General features: G+C 42.0%; 1 protein-coding gene across 2 annotated transcripts in view; it reads left to right on the top strand.

Annotated features, from left to right (window-relative positions):
• Positions 1-5,162: 5,162 nt before the first annotated feature.
• NKAIN2 (sodium/potassium transporting ATPase interacting 2) overlaps positions 5,163-15,237 on the top strand; it is a 542,008-nt gene continuing 531,933 nt past the window's right edge. For both annotated transcript variants that reach the window (XM_051792302.1, XM_051792301.1), the window contains exon 1: positions 5,163-5,255. In XM_051792302.1, the coding sequence (XP_051648262.1) occupies positions 5,202-5,255 (54 nt within the window). In that variant the 5' untranslated portion in view covers positions 5,163-5,201. The remainder of the gene's footprint in view (positions 5,256-15,237) is intronic.

Genomic DNA, 15,237 nt, shown 5'->3' with positions numbered 1-15,237 from the left:
GGATGACGTTTAAAAAGATCATTTAATACTGCTACAGTCTTAGAGGTTTGAATAGAATTTTTATTACGGTGTGCTTAAGCCTGCAATAATTTCATATTATGTTTCAATCACTTATTTCCCCACTTAATTGACTTTTTTCCCCAGATAATGTATATGTATGTCACACAGTAAGGTCTGCTCTGTGTTGGTTAAATTGCAACAATATTTTCCCTTTACTGTTAATGACAACATTATCAGTTACAAAACATTTTCAGACTGGTTTGATATGAGAACAGATACAGTAGGTAGGAGCCCATGTTGACTTACTAACACCTGGGACAGCCTGGGTAGATGATGCTGGCAGTGACAAGCTCCTACATGGCTGAAATGCTTGGGATGATGTGCCACTGAACCCACGCTGTGCTGGCTTTAACGGATTTCACATAAAAATTTTATTAAAGGAAAGGAATATACAAGCTACGGTTCATAAGCTGCTTGTGGCCCTTCCTGCCAGCCTGTTTGGCCTGCAGCTTGTTTTCTCAAGTCCTTGTTCTCCCCTGTGGATGCAGGTTTGATGCAGTAGGCTGGCAGCTGCAGACCTCCTTGGGCTTCCCTTTTCCCCAGGTGTTCCCACAGGCTCAGAGAAGGAACAGGCTAGGGTCAGGCTTACAGCCAGTAGAGTAAGTCCTGTGAAATCACAGGGAAGGCACTCTGGGGGACACAGACTTTACCATTATGACATTGAAAGGTGTGTTCCCCTCTCGCCTTCAAAATGCAGACACCGTGTACAGGCACTGGCAATGAGCTCTTACAACTGGAACTGTAGCCTCCTGTTTCCAGTCATTAGTGAGAGTCACAGATTTTGGATCTGATCTCCTCACAGAAATGAGTTATAGAAGTAGGAATAAAATTACACTTGATTATAAGAAGAGGGAAGGGAAACAGGGAAACCTATTTTTATCTTTTTTTTTTTCCTTTTGGCCTCTTTATGATTACAATCCAGCTGGTGAAATCACTGTAATCTACCAGGTAATGTTTTGCATGGAATAACCTTCAGTGAGGAGCACTGCACAGCCTGCTTTCAAAGAAAATTTGGTTTGTTTTGACAAAATTATGAACATTTGGAGATTACTCACTGAGCACACACAACAGGCCTTTTGTTAAGTCAAACTGGAAACCTAAAAACCAGTATTACTGTATGTACACAGCTGATTTCACTGCATGTTGAAGCTGTGAGGCCTCAAGAACAGGCTTAGACTGGACTGCAAAAGGCCCTGAGCATTTGACCCAATGAGAACTGAAACCTGTGGCTCGCTGCTCTGGGAGCACTCTAATAAAGATTCAGAGCTTCACTCATCCTTCCTCACCTACTCTACATAGTCATAACATAACATTTTTTCTCTCCCAATATATAATTTGTAGCTTTCCTAATTGCACAAAGCAAGCAAAGGCAAGCCCACAGCAAGCCTAACAGTGGTGAATATTGGCTACAGGGAGGAGGAATCCTCTTTGACACCTCAGTGATGGGTTATAGCTGGAGAATCTCCCAGAGAACATAAGTGTGACTATTGTCAAAAAGATTAACAGAGCTAGAGGAATATTTTGCTCTTTAAATCTCAGCTTTTGGGAAGATTCATGCTTGGAAGGGTAGAAAGACTAGAACAGCAGCAGAGGGAAACAGCAACAGGGCTCAGACAAAGGTCAGGGAACAGAGCAATTCACACAACTGATTCTTTGACTTCATCTGCCTCTGCTGAGGCCTCATTCTGCTCTTGAGTGATGCTTCCAACAGGCTGTGGCCAGACAGGGCAAAATGCAGTCCATACCTGTACATTTGATACTGTAGGGCAGAGTAAAAAAGGCTACCCAACTGCTGCTGAAAAAAAAGGGGACACAGACAACTCAAAGAAGCCCAAAAGAAGAAGAGGTTAAACAGACAAAAGTGACATGAGGAAAGGCAGTTTGTGGGGATAGTTAAGCCACTGGTCAAGGGAAACTGGATAACAGTGACAGAAAGAGACACAATTACTTTGAAGGTACTCAGGAGAAGGTAGAGATTCTTACTACAATCCAAAGCTATAGGGGAAAGTGCTGAGAAAAGAAAAGGACTGGGGAGTTTTGGGGAGCTGTAGGAGTCCATGGAGATCATCCTTTCAGACTCTGTCATTATTGCTCACATTTTTCTTAGGAAACCTCCCACAGTAATAAACAATCAGATCAGTTATGTTCACACAGAGGGAACTAGTGTTAGCTTCCTCTCAGCACAAGTTACCCCTTCTGTTAGCTTCCCAGCTCCCAGTCTCAGATAATGAAATACACTGTTCTTGCTACTACCAGTTTTACCAGGAGACAATTGCTGTAATTTTTTTTTTGACCACTCTGACTCCTCAGGGTTCACTGGAAGAGATCAGTACACAAAGGCTAACATGCCTGGGATGAGACAGAAGTAACTACACAGCAACCGCAGAATCTCCTGCTCCATCTTGTATGGTTCAAATCTAAAGCTCAAGCAACCATAATACCAGTTAATACACCAATGTCACCTCTGTAAAATGCACCAGTACAGGCTGGGTGCTGACCTGCTGGAAAGCAGCCCTGTTGAGAAGGACCTGGGGGTCCTGGTGAACAACAAACTGTCCATGAGCCAGCAGTGTGCCCTTGTGGCCAAGAAGGCCAATGGCATCATGGGCCGCATTTAGAAGACCACTGGCAGCAGGTTGAGGGAGATGATCCTGCTCCTCTACTCAGCCCTAGTGAGGCCACATCTGGAGTGTTGTGTCCAGTTCTGGACTCTTCAGTACAAGAGAGACATGGAGCTCCTCGAGTGAGTCCCGTGGAGGGCTACAAAGATGATTAAGGGACTGGAGTATCTCTCTTATGAGGAAAGCCTGTTCAGTCTTGAGAGGAGGTTACTGATAGGAGACTTCATCAATGTACACAAGCATCAGAAGGAAGGGTGTCAAGAGGATAGAGCCAGGCTCTTCTTGGTGGTGCCAAGCAATAAGAGGCAATGGGCAGAAACTGAAGCACAGAAAGTTCCACCTGAACATGAGGAAGAACTTCTTTACGGTGCAGGTGACTGCACACTGGAACAGAGTGCCTGGAGAGGTTGTGGAGTCTCCCTCACTGGAGATATTCCAGAACCGTCTGATTGCAAATCTGTGCTATGTATTTTAGGATGGCCCTGCTTGAGCAGGGAGGTTGGACTAGATGACACACTGTAGTCCCTTCCAACTTTACCCATTCTGTGATCCTATAAATGCATGAATGGCCTGCTGAAGAAGTCAAGAAAGACTGTTTGAGTCCAGAGGTACCTGAGCTATTCACTGCCAGTTGCTGAACGTTTCCACTCTCTAAGCCTCAGCAGCTCCCCAGTTTTATTTGTTCTCAGATACAGCTCTCCCTACCAATTGCCTCCTTAGATCCTAAAGTGAATATGTTTACTGTGTTTGGTACTCCTCATGACCAGTGATCTTCCTGGTCAATGCTGTTTCTGATAACACAGAGGTTGAAAATCAGAAGGATGTCATTATGGAGCTGAGGAAAAATACTGTCACCTTTGTGTGTGAGCACCCCTGTGGAGTGCTCATTACCTTATGAGAATTTTAGGAGTCATAACTGATCATTTGGCGGCTTGCCAACTATTTTGACAAACTCACTTAGCAAGTGAGAGACAAACTACATGGAGTTCCAAGCTTCCAGCTTCACAGAATATTTGTGCTGCAAACAAACATCCACATGTGCTCAGAAAACCCAGTGACATTCCTCCAGTTCATAACTGTTGATGTCACTGATAAAACTATCTTTGTTAGTGGGCAGCTCAGTAAAAGAGTGACCAGGTCCAAATGCAATGTCAAGGTGGTTGCTGATGACACAAGTAATAACCTTTGGAGGCTGATTGACACACCAGATCTTGACATATAATTTCCCACCAACTTGATGTATTCTGGATGCTTTTAATAGCAGAGTAACGCTGGACCAGGTCACTAAGTCCAAACGTTCCTCATCATGATGGTGGGCAGAACCAGTTCCCTGAAACCAATTGATAATTTTTCTAAATGCGACTAGCCTTGTCCTTCTTTTCCAGTTCTCATCCTGCGTCTCCTGGCCTCTGCCTCGGAGCCCTCCCAGTCAGGCTCCTCTGATCGGTCTCCGCCTGTGACCTCTGCCCAGGGTGAGAGGGACGCGGGTGCAGAGGGCAAGCGGGGGCCGGCGTGCCCCCGGCGGCCCCGGGGAGCTCTCCCCGGTGCCGGCGGCAGCAGCAGCCGCGGAGGAAGAGCCGGCCGGGGCGGCTTCCCCGTGCACCGACAGCCGCAGCCCGCCAGGCGGCAGCAGTGCGTTCCCCCGCGGTGCTGCGGCCGCAGTAGCCCCGCTCCGCGGCCGCGCCGCGCTCCCCGCCGCTGCCCTGCCCTGCCCGGCTGTGAGCGCGGGCAGCTCCGCGCCATGCCCCGCCATGCCCCGCGGCTCTGCTGCCTGCCCGGGGGGCTTTTCCTGGGTGGCGGCGGGCGCCGTGCGGTGCGGGGAAGCCCGGGAGGGGTGGGCGCGGAGGGGTGTCCCGCCGACACAAAGGCGCCCGGGAAGGTGCAGCCGCGCTCGCCGCGCCCGCGCAGACAAAGCGGACGCTTCCCCCGCGGCTGCGCCGCCCCTCCGCGCCCTCCCGCGGGGGACCCCCTAGGCGAGGGGCTCCCACTGCTGGGGCTGCCTGAGCCCTACCAGGAGAAGGAGGAGGAGGAAAGCGGGCGGGGAGGCGGCTCTGCCGTGGGCAGGAGGGAAGCCGCTCGGCGAGCGTGAACCGAGCTCGGCGCTGCCGCCTGCCTCGCCTCCCCGTCCCTCCCTCCCTCCTCCCCTCCTCCCCCCGCCTCCCCCCGCCGCAGACGGCTGCGAGCCCGGATGGTTTGCGAGCGGAGTTGAGGGGGCAAACTTTGAAGCCTAGATGCCTCTGGGGTTGCGCGGCAGAGCGCGGCTGCTCCTGCAGGCACCTGCCGCCGCCCTCCCCCCGGCGCTGCCGCCTTCCGCGGGGGCGGCCGGCCCCGCTGCCGCCGACCGCCGAGGCGGCGGGCGCTGCGGCCGCGGGTAGGGCGGGCGGGCGGCGGGCGCGCCCCCATGCGGGTCCCGGGCTGGGGCTCGCCGGCGGCAGGCGGGAGCCGGGCGGCGGCCGGGCGGTGCTCTCCCGCCGCCTGAGTGGGCGCGGCGCGGGACGGCGGCGCGGGGTGCCGGGAGCCATGGGCTATTGCAGTGGCCGGTGCACACTGGTGGCCGTGTGCGGCGCGCAGCTGGTGAGTAGCGGCGGGGGCGGCCCGCGGAGGAGGGGGGGGGCAAGGAAGGCGGGCGGGAGGGAAGGAGGGGGGTAGTGGGGCGGGTCCCCCGCTGCCCGGAGCGGGAGCCCCGCGAGCGGCGGTGGGGGGGGAGGGCAGCGCCCGCGCTTTGGGCGAGGAGGGGACGCGTGGGCTGGCATGGGGATCCGCGTGAGGCGGCAGGGTGGGAAAAAGGGGCTGTGTTACAGGTAGTTTGGCGGAGGCTCTGCCAGGGAGGCTGCGGTGGGCTCACGGCGGAGTTAATAAACTCGGGCAGTTCTCCCAAGCGCTGACTCAAGTTGGTACCTGGTTTCCTTTGGCTGGCCCTATGTAAGGCAGGGACGCGGCCGTGTCAGGGGTGATGCGCAGCTTGTAAACAGTTTGCCATACAGGTGTGTGTCTGTGTGAAGTTATCACGCCTGAGCTCTTCTGCAGATGTGTATCTTTTTTTTTTCCCCTTTCAGACTTACTGTCCAATGTATGTTAACACTGTATCGTTATGGTGCTACAGAACTAAAACAATTATGTGTTTATATTTACCTTTGGAGGAGACGTGTGGCAAAACTCGTAAGCTCAGCTACCAGCAAAACTAAACTGAGTTTAAAAAGTAGGCACTGTGATACAATAACAAAGAAACTGCCTAAAAATAGATCTGCTTAGCAAGATGGTTAGTCTGTGCAATTGTGTTGTGGCACTTTCAAAGAGACAGGGTTTAAAGTTAAAAAACTAATGTCCCTTCCTGTAATGTATATGTGGATTATTTTATTGTTGTGAAATCAGATACATGATATATAGAGTTCCTATGGATTTGGATGCAGTAATGCACAGATAAAGACCTATCAATTGAATATGTCCCATTTCTTATTTTCATTAGACCAAATGTTGATGTGGTGGCAGAACAGGTGCTGGAAGCACCTTTGTTAAGCAGTTAACCTCATAGTAGAAAGGAAATATTTCTTGCTACTTCATCCCTCTACCTCTTACTGAATAGTTTTGCTGAGAAAGTGTAAGTCAGTATAAATAGCAACCAGCATTGTTGCCAATTCATTTCCTGCAGACAGATACTAAGAGAACTACAGAAGAAAACACCTAGTAGATTTCAGGGACCAAAATCAGTAAAACAGTACATAGGAAAGAAAGATGTGTTAGCAGATTAGAGATTCAAAATGCCTGTGGTCTTTTTATAAGTTGTCATCAACCCATAATCCTTTTGTATTCTGGAAAACATTTTATTTATATATGCTGTTCTTCACCTAACTTATCTAATTCTTTGTAACTGGTTGTATCTTATCAGAAGTGATTTATTCATGCACATAGTCTAAAAAAAGAATCTTGAATAGTAGTACTGAATCTTGAGTGGAATGGTGGGAATGTAACCTTTTCCAGCAATTTGGAAACATAAAATTAGTGACTGAAGTTCTTCAAATCTATTTAAGTTTCAGAGGCATAGTTTGTTTTTTTTTTTCTTCCTGCAAAGGGAACAAAACATGGTTTATATTGTGTGTCTTAAAGATCGAAGATTGACTTTTGCTTTCATTCAACAACTAGGAGCTTATGATGACTATAGAACGTGCTAAGATGTTAAATTATTACTGTTTTGAAAGACTGTGAAGGAAAATATATTTGCTAATTCATGTTGACAAAAATACATGCAGAACTCATAGTAAAAACATCAGCAGAAATGCCCCACAGGAATGTATCAGCAGGTGGATGAGCAGGTAAGCTAATGTACAATTACTAGCATTACTGTAGCATTAGTGGAAGCTTTCTACAAGTGTCTCTAAAAAAAAAGGTCAAATAAATATATTTTTTAAAAATAAATGCTGTTTTCTGGAGTAGTTTAAGCGAAATTTTAGCAGAATCATAAACTGAAAGCAAACTTCAATATTTTTATTGAGCAAGAAAAGAATGTGTTAGCAGCAATGCAAACCTCTGAATCACACTTGGCCTGTGTAATGACATTTAGATAGGTTAAAAGCAGGAATAATCATTTGCATGAGAAAAAGGAGATGAGAATGGAAAAAAATTATGCACTTTATTAAAATCACGTCATATACCTTTATGTACCATATACTATCATATGGGAATAGATCATGAGTTTTAAGTCAAGATTTAACTCCCCTTAGTAGGCCCATGGGTGATTAATCAGTTGTCACCACTTTTCTAGGTAAAAACTATTTAAAGGAACAAATGCTGTCAAGATTCATCCTGGAATTAGCAACCACATTAATGCAGATGCATATTCAAATACAAAGGATCTAGAAGTTATCTGGCCTGAGGAGATGGGTGTGGGAAGCATTTCTACAATGATAACCATATTTGAAAAAATACTTGAAAGTTATAATGTAAAGATTATAAGCTTTAAAATGGTTGTATTTGAGTAGAGAGTATACTTTTGTTTGAGGAAAAAAAGTTGTTAGAAAGGTTTATTTTTTTTTTTAATGTAAGTATATTCTTCAAATACTGCAAAGCTAGGGTGTGGAGATCTAATTGGTCTTTGTAGGCACTGCACAATAAATAATACTGTGGAATACTGCAGTTCATTAGAGAGGCTGTTGCATGTTGTGTATGTATAAATGATGTAGATGTCGCAAATGGACAGAAAAGGTGGTTGTTTCAAGTACTGGTGCAGGAGTAGAGCTCCATCAGTTTGAGAGACCCTGCACAAGCAAAATTTTTTTCATAAATGCATTTTTAGTGCTTATAGTTAAGGCAACATACTGTACCATCAGTTTATCAGAAACCTCAAGGAATGCTTCTACTCTCAAGGGCATACTGATCATTGCTTTCTCCTTATTAACATACATATACCTTCCTGTTTGTGCTCTCATTTGCACTATGGAAAACAACCTTTGACAGCTCATTTTCATCTGCTTTTATAACCAATGAGAAGAATTAACAGTAAGAGCTAATTTTGCTCATGTCAGGAGCAAGGCATCACCTTCTGTGTGCAAATTAATTATCTCAAAATATATTTTCATTTTTTTAAGGTACTAATTTTGGTCTCTTTTGTCCTTTTTCCTTCTGAAGAGAATCCCAGGCATGGGTGCTCTGGTGGTTTTTGTTGTGTGTTAACTATCCTGGTTGCAAGGAAAGAATTCTCTGCTGTTGCATTTTGTCCTTTAAACCTCTTTATTTTTGGGTGTCTCCTTTCTATTAATAGCTTACATCAGTAACACTAATATCTTGTTGCCTTGTCTTTTTAATACCAAGAGCAGCAAAGGTGAAACTGCCAAGATTATTGTGCTTTCTGGAAGTCTTCAAGAACCCCACAGAAACCAATTGTCTAACTTTTTCCCTACCCGCTGTTGCTGCTTGGGAAAACTTGGAGCATGGCAAAACAGTTAAAAGTACTGCCTGTTTTCAGCTTAGAAGGTCTCCTCCCAAGTGCAGTGATGCAAAAGGACAACATTTCATAAAGAATGTCTCCAATAATCATTGCCTTATTGTATCTATCCATGAGGCAAAGTTTGCCATACTCTTAAGGCTGATTAGATGACAGATAATTCAGCCTTTACACTCCCTTCTCTCAGTTTCTGTCTGAATTTACTGAATTTATTTATATAATTAATTATTAATTATATAATTAATTTTGTATATTTATATAATTAATTTTGCCTGTTCTTTTTCTTTTCTTCTTTTTTTTTTAAGTAAATTGTAACTCAGATATTCCAACTGAGTATTAAAAACTATGTAAAATTTATAAACAAGGTGCATATGTCCAAAAGGTCAGTTAGTGATTCTTGGGTACTCAATCTGATGCTCTACACATACCCCCAGTTTCTGAAAACAGGTGTCTTTTGCAGACACCAATGTGTGGCAATTGCATTTTCTCCTTTCCCTTGCTGACAGCTCACAGTTGGGACCATAAGCACACTGGCACACAAACCTGGTGGTGTTTCTTCATGAACTCATCCTGTTACAATTCTGGCTGAAGCCACCGTCCAAGTCTGTCATATTGGCCAAAAAGAATGGAATAGGCACCCAGATTTGGTTGCTTTTGCTAACACAAGCTCAATCCTTTTTTTTTTTTTTTTTTTTTTTGCTTTGAGCTAATGAAAAAAATGATCAAAATGGTTTGTATAGAATATCCTTGTTCTGTGCTCTTACGCGAGTGAATGATACTGATTAAGAGAAAGTTCGAATACTTTGTTTCAAAAACTGTATCGGCTGAAGTAATTTCTGTACTTAACTGTGATACAAATGTCCATAAACACATATTTAACTGCCTATTGGACATGAAGATACCTATTTGATCTGAGTAGGTAAAGTGGTGGAGCTGCTCAAACCCAGGAAATTAATTACATAAAAGCTGGGAAGCAGTTTCTGTCATATGTCTTCTGTGACAACAAATGTCAGGACAGATGCCCATAATCTATATTACACACTTGATATATGACTGAAGAGTGTCTTGTTCTTTTCCAGTTCTCGCTTGCATTATTAAACACTGGTATATGTAACCGCAGAGAACAGCTACTGAGAAAAAATTTGTTTTAGTGATCAGTCCTGTAAAGTTTTGGGTTGCCTTTTTTTAAACATGAATAGTAAACATTCTTATGCTTGTTCACACAGTTCAGGAGTGGTGATCATCACAAGTTCTAGTCTATATCACAGGTCTAGCTACCAGGTTTATGTCAGTTTAATACTATGAATATCCTTTCTTGAGGAAATCCTCATGTTTTAACAGTTTGCAGGTTGAATTGTCTCTGGACTTTCAGAGAGTGAAGTTTGTTGGATTAGAGCTCAGGTCCCACTAGGTGCAAAGCAAAGGCATTCACAGCAGATACTCCCTGGGATTAGCTACTCTGAAGCATTATGCAGTGAAGAACATATTTTGTTAATGTAGGGTCTTACACCATGCATAGCGTCTGGGTACTTTCCTATAGCACACCACATCACATAAACAGTGGACTTAGCATGTCTGGCTTTTTTTCCATTTTTGTTACAGAGAAGCGGTAGTGAAATTTTTGGGTTTTACTTTTAATTGCTGGGTTTTAGTGAGAGTTTCTTTTCTTTTTGCATATGTATTTTAATTATGTTTCATTGTCACTGCTACCAGTGGTTTTCAATAACAGCTTTAGGAGACAAGTGTCTGCGATAGAAAATTCTGATGACGTGTACATGTTCCTACATTTTCTGCTATCAAAAGGGGAATTAAAAACATAGACTTTTCATGTGGAATGGAAAGCGATGTTGTTGCTGTGCTTAGCCTGTGGATCTGTAGTTTTTTCAATCTGCAAAAAGTAGAAAGACTTGGTTTCTGTGTTTTGGATAGTACTTAAATATAAGTGCTGCCTTTGAAATTGTGACTATGTCAACAACTTTGTGCCTGCCTTCCTTAATGTTCTTCTTCTTGCTTTGTTTCAAATTTGATAGAAAAGTGAAAGTCTTAGTTTCATTGTATCCAAAAGCATGTGATTCTACTAGCAGTGAAAAGGAAACAGTCCTGTAAATAGCAGACTTTCAGCAGATGTGTGTTTGAGAGCTATTGTATAAAAATAACGAGTAGATTTTGAGGTGTTGCTGGAAATATATAAAACAGGAACTTGATAATGAATTCAGAGAGCCAACATTATCTCTTGTTGTGAAAAAATATGTAGCAACATTTTTAGGTTTATGACACCTTGGTAGAAAAATAAACACTCTTTTTTTTTTTTAAATTCTGTTTTTGAGGTAAAATATCAGTGATTCATTACAAAACTGTTTTTGTTTGTTTGTTTGTTTGTTTTTGGTTTTGTTTTTTTTGTTTTTTTTTTTTTTTTCCTCCCGTATAACTTGAGGTCAAAAATGGTGATGAATGCAAAAAAGTGGATGTCATAAGTAACGGTCCATTATATCATTTAATTTTAGTGCTTGACATTCACTATGAATGGTACAGTTTTATTTATCATAGAAATGTGAATGTGTAATAATCATGAGTAACTATCATGCTCTTCAAGCAAAGCAGAGTATGTTGTCTTAAGTTACAGGTGTAAAAGATTTCTGACTATTTGAATAACTGGTTTAATTCACTGCTTTTGGAAGCTGAAGTCCTTTAGAGTTCAGTGAGCCAACTCAACATTCAGATACTGTGGTGTTTGATAGGAATGAAAGGCTGAAATAGATTGAGAGAAGTTGAATAAACTACCTGAATATAAGCACCTAGAATACCTAGCAAAGCTATTCTTCTTGTATAGCCATGAATAGAATCTTTGACAGTAGAAATTAATTTCATATTGACAGAGATTTGAGCTAACACCTTGAATGATGAATGCAGGGTGTTATGTTTTTGTTTTTTTCTTTTTCCTGTTGCTTTGCAAAAAGCACTAAGTAAGCATTTTAAAAATACACTAAAAACTCTCTGTAGTCAGTCTGTTGTCAGTGGAGGTAAATCTCTCGTTCTGTAGTCAACAGAAAGGAACAGGTTCTGTGGTTCAAAACAGAAACATAATATTTTGATGGTGGTGACTTTTCTGTCCTAGACTGAGCTGGAGAATGTACACAGTGCAAAGTGCAGCAGATAAGATTTGTAAACCAGTACTTGGTGACTTGTTCCAGGAAAGAATCTAAATCCATGTGGGATCTTCTCAATGTTATGGTGCATTTGATGACACAGATGTCAACATCCAGTTTCAGTTAGCATGAAATTTTTAGAAACTTTCCTGGGCCTAGGGACTGGAGAGATTCAGCCAGCGTTTGCTCTGGAGGCTGATGTCAGTGAACTGATTTGTGTACACCAATACACTCCAAACTGCCTTTTTGGTCCCATTGTTCCACAGAGCTCAGGAGATTAATCTGGATGTAAAATGCCAAAAGACACAGCTGTTCCCAATGGTGTTTTACAAAAGGTATGTCAGAAATCTTGAATTTCTAAAGAATTTACTTAATATTCTGAATTTAAGTGACATTTTGTAGACAATAACCATAGTGGGTGTTTTCAGATTTGGATGGGGAAAAGAGTATTGGTGATCTGACTAAGTCTGAATAATCTCTCTAGCCTTCTAAGTGGTCAGAAGAGGGACTCCTTAAGGGGGTAGGTCAGAGTGCCTAATGTTGTTTCTTGCCCTTAACTGACCATTAGAGTTGTGTCCTAAGTAAAGTGGTCCTTCAGCTAATGTAGGCTTTCTGGGAGTTGGAGAGAGAAGAAAAATCATAGACCCCTATTATAAGATGTCTTACCACTCACAGAGTTTATTATTTATATTTTTCTCCCTCTTGCATTTTCACTAGTTATTTTAGTGAGGACTTTTTGATTTTAAGGACGAGTGTTATCTACATTTTGAGAAATGCTGGTTTGGAAAAGTATTTGTGTCTTTGTTGCCTGTCAAGGGAAACTAAGGAGCCTGCTTTCACCAGAACAATGTCAGCTTTTGTGCATACTCCCTTAAGATCCCATAAAAATATGATGCTAAAATCACATGGATGAAACCAATTTATTCTCACTTTGGGGTTTGCATGATTTCTGTAGCTTCCAACAGGACTGAGGAAGACAGGAATCACTATAAAGTGTGATCATAAAAATTGTACTAGAAATACAATAACTTTAAAGAATCATTTAGTTTATTATCATGCAGGTTAATCCTCATTTTGTTTTTAATCATGATGACTGAAAGTGAGGGACTGTTGAGTGCTACCTGGCTTGTAAAGTAGAACGGACACAATAGTTTAAATTACATTTTCTTGCCCCAGTGGCAAATAAACATTTTATCCCCTCTCTCCAGTTGTACATGTACCAGCTGGATGGCATCTGAGAATTGTTTAAGCATTTTGTCACTCTATAACCCTCGGTTAGAAATGACATTTAGAAGAAAAATTATCGATTTCTCTGTTCACTAAAAAGTAAACATGCATAGCTAATGGTTCTATTCATCACAGATCATACTTATGCATTTTTCATAAAAACTTGATTTTAATTCATACATAACTTATGAGAAATGTTTCAGTTTAGGTATCTGCTGATTCCCACTTAAATGTTTACATGTATCTGGATACCTTGAAAATATTTTTCATCTGAGGCTCAGATTTACTTTTTATAGACAAACTTGCTACTCTGTTGCTACGTAATGATGTGATGTATATAGAAATGCTGATTATTATACTAATTGCTAAAACCAATAAAAATACCAGTTACATGACGTAAATGAATTTCAGATTTTCTTGTGCTATTCAGAGTAATAACTTTCTAATATTGGAGTTTGGGGCAGTAGGGGATGGAGAGGTGTTCTTTTTTTTCCGCAGTTGGGATGTTAGGCAGCATCTCTGGTGGCAAGTCCCCAGTTACATGTAACTGGCAAGTTACCAGTTATGTGAATGGGAATAGGAAAAGTCTGTCGTATTCTATATTCATACCATAACAGATTAAGTTCTGGTTTCCTCCTCACCCTGCTTTTCTTATGAAGGAATTCTCATTAGCGGAGTTTTGTACAGAAAGCAGCATATGAGGTTAATTCTATTATTTCTAAGAGACATATTGAAATGATGATGCCTGTCATGTTCAGATGTCACATCACCTTTCAGAAGGCAAAAATGCAGGACCAGTTGCAGATGGTGGGAGAGAGATTCATGCTATCTCATTTAAGCATGTAATTAATAGTCTCTGAACCACCTTCTGGAAGTGGCTGCTTCTTTCTGTTAACGATATAGGGATCCTTGAGTTGGGAATGCAACTCCAGCCTCTATTATGCATGCACCTTTATTTACCTCATTATATAGTTAAACCTGCTTATTTTTGATTATATCTCTGTACTAAAGAGGAGAAGACAGACTGTCAAACTCTTTTTTAGAATTCAGGCAGAACATAATTGACTGATACATTACATTTCTTCTGGATGAATGGAAGTCATGCTAGAGGCCTAGAACAAGAGTCAAAGGCCTCCCCATGTTCACCTTGAATAGCATTTACTGTCGCTGTGAGTGATGCTGCAGTAGTGAATTAAATTGGTGTACAAGAACAAGATAGTATAAAGAGATAAAGGGTCTTCAGTCTAAGGTACTTGCTAATATTTGTGTAAGAAAGCTTAACTGTCTTAGGAAATGATGTCATTCCTTTCCAGATGACTCATAGTGTGGGTCAATTTACTAATTAAAAATTCCTTTAAACTTTTTCATAGACAGACTACTAATTGGCCCTCAACAAGTATATTCTTCTTGTTTGAAGATAAAAAGCTTTTGTGAGGAGAGGAAGATAGATGCTACGATGTCTCTAGAACAATGCATGTCTCTTTTAAAAGCTATTCTTCAATAATTAAACAAAATGTAAAGTTTGCAAATTTTTGCAATGACCAACAGTGGCTTAGCATTTTTCATTATACTCTGGTCACAGTCTTTGCGGTGGCAGGGTGTTCTATTACAGAGGACAGAAACAAAAGGAGAAAAAACCCCATTGTGTGTAGTTGCTACCTTCACAAAACCACATATACATTAAACTCAAGATACTGTTCATTGTGCTCTTGAGCCACCAATGACAAAGGTGCTGTGAGTACCACATGAATATCAGGCATTATATCGTTGTTCAAATTGGCAGAACAAATAGCAGCAAAACAGATGAAAACATTAGCACTAAAGGAATGCAAAATGGTAAGAGGCTTGTCAAAAAAAAAAAAAAAAAGAATTCGGATGTTATTTTTACCATTAGATATAAAGTTGATTTTCCCTTTTTTTTTTTTAATTTATTTTTAAGTTTTTGTCCATGCCCATCCCATGCCCTTGAGACCAGTTAGCTTTTATTTTCTTTGACACTTGCAGCACTCCCAACCAGTGACAGCAACTTGGTAACAAGCCAGATGATGGCTCTGGTAGTGTTAACATAAGATATGGGCTTCAGTGTATCCTGAAAATAGAGTTCATTGTCTTGGATTTTATCAGACTGGCTTTCCTGAATGTGGAGCTTGCAGTAAATTTGTTACTTGCAGGGGAAAAACCACAACAAACTGAAGCTGGATGTAGTATTCAGCAATGTCCCTAATAATGCCTATTTCTGGTCTTG

Source organism: Manacus candei, unplaced genomic scaffold, assembly GCF_025592945.1.
Source record: "Manacus candei isolate 608988 ecotype Guabito, Panama unplaced genomic scaffold, ASM2559294v1 h1tg000034l, whole genome shotgun sequence".
Classification (NCBI taxonomy): Eukaryota; Metazoa; Chordata; class Aves; order Passeriformes; family Pipridae; genus Manacus; species Manacus candei.
Note: the sequence above shows the minus strand (reverse complement) of the source record. Positions and strands in the feature narration are given on the sequence as shown.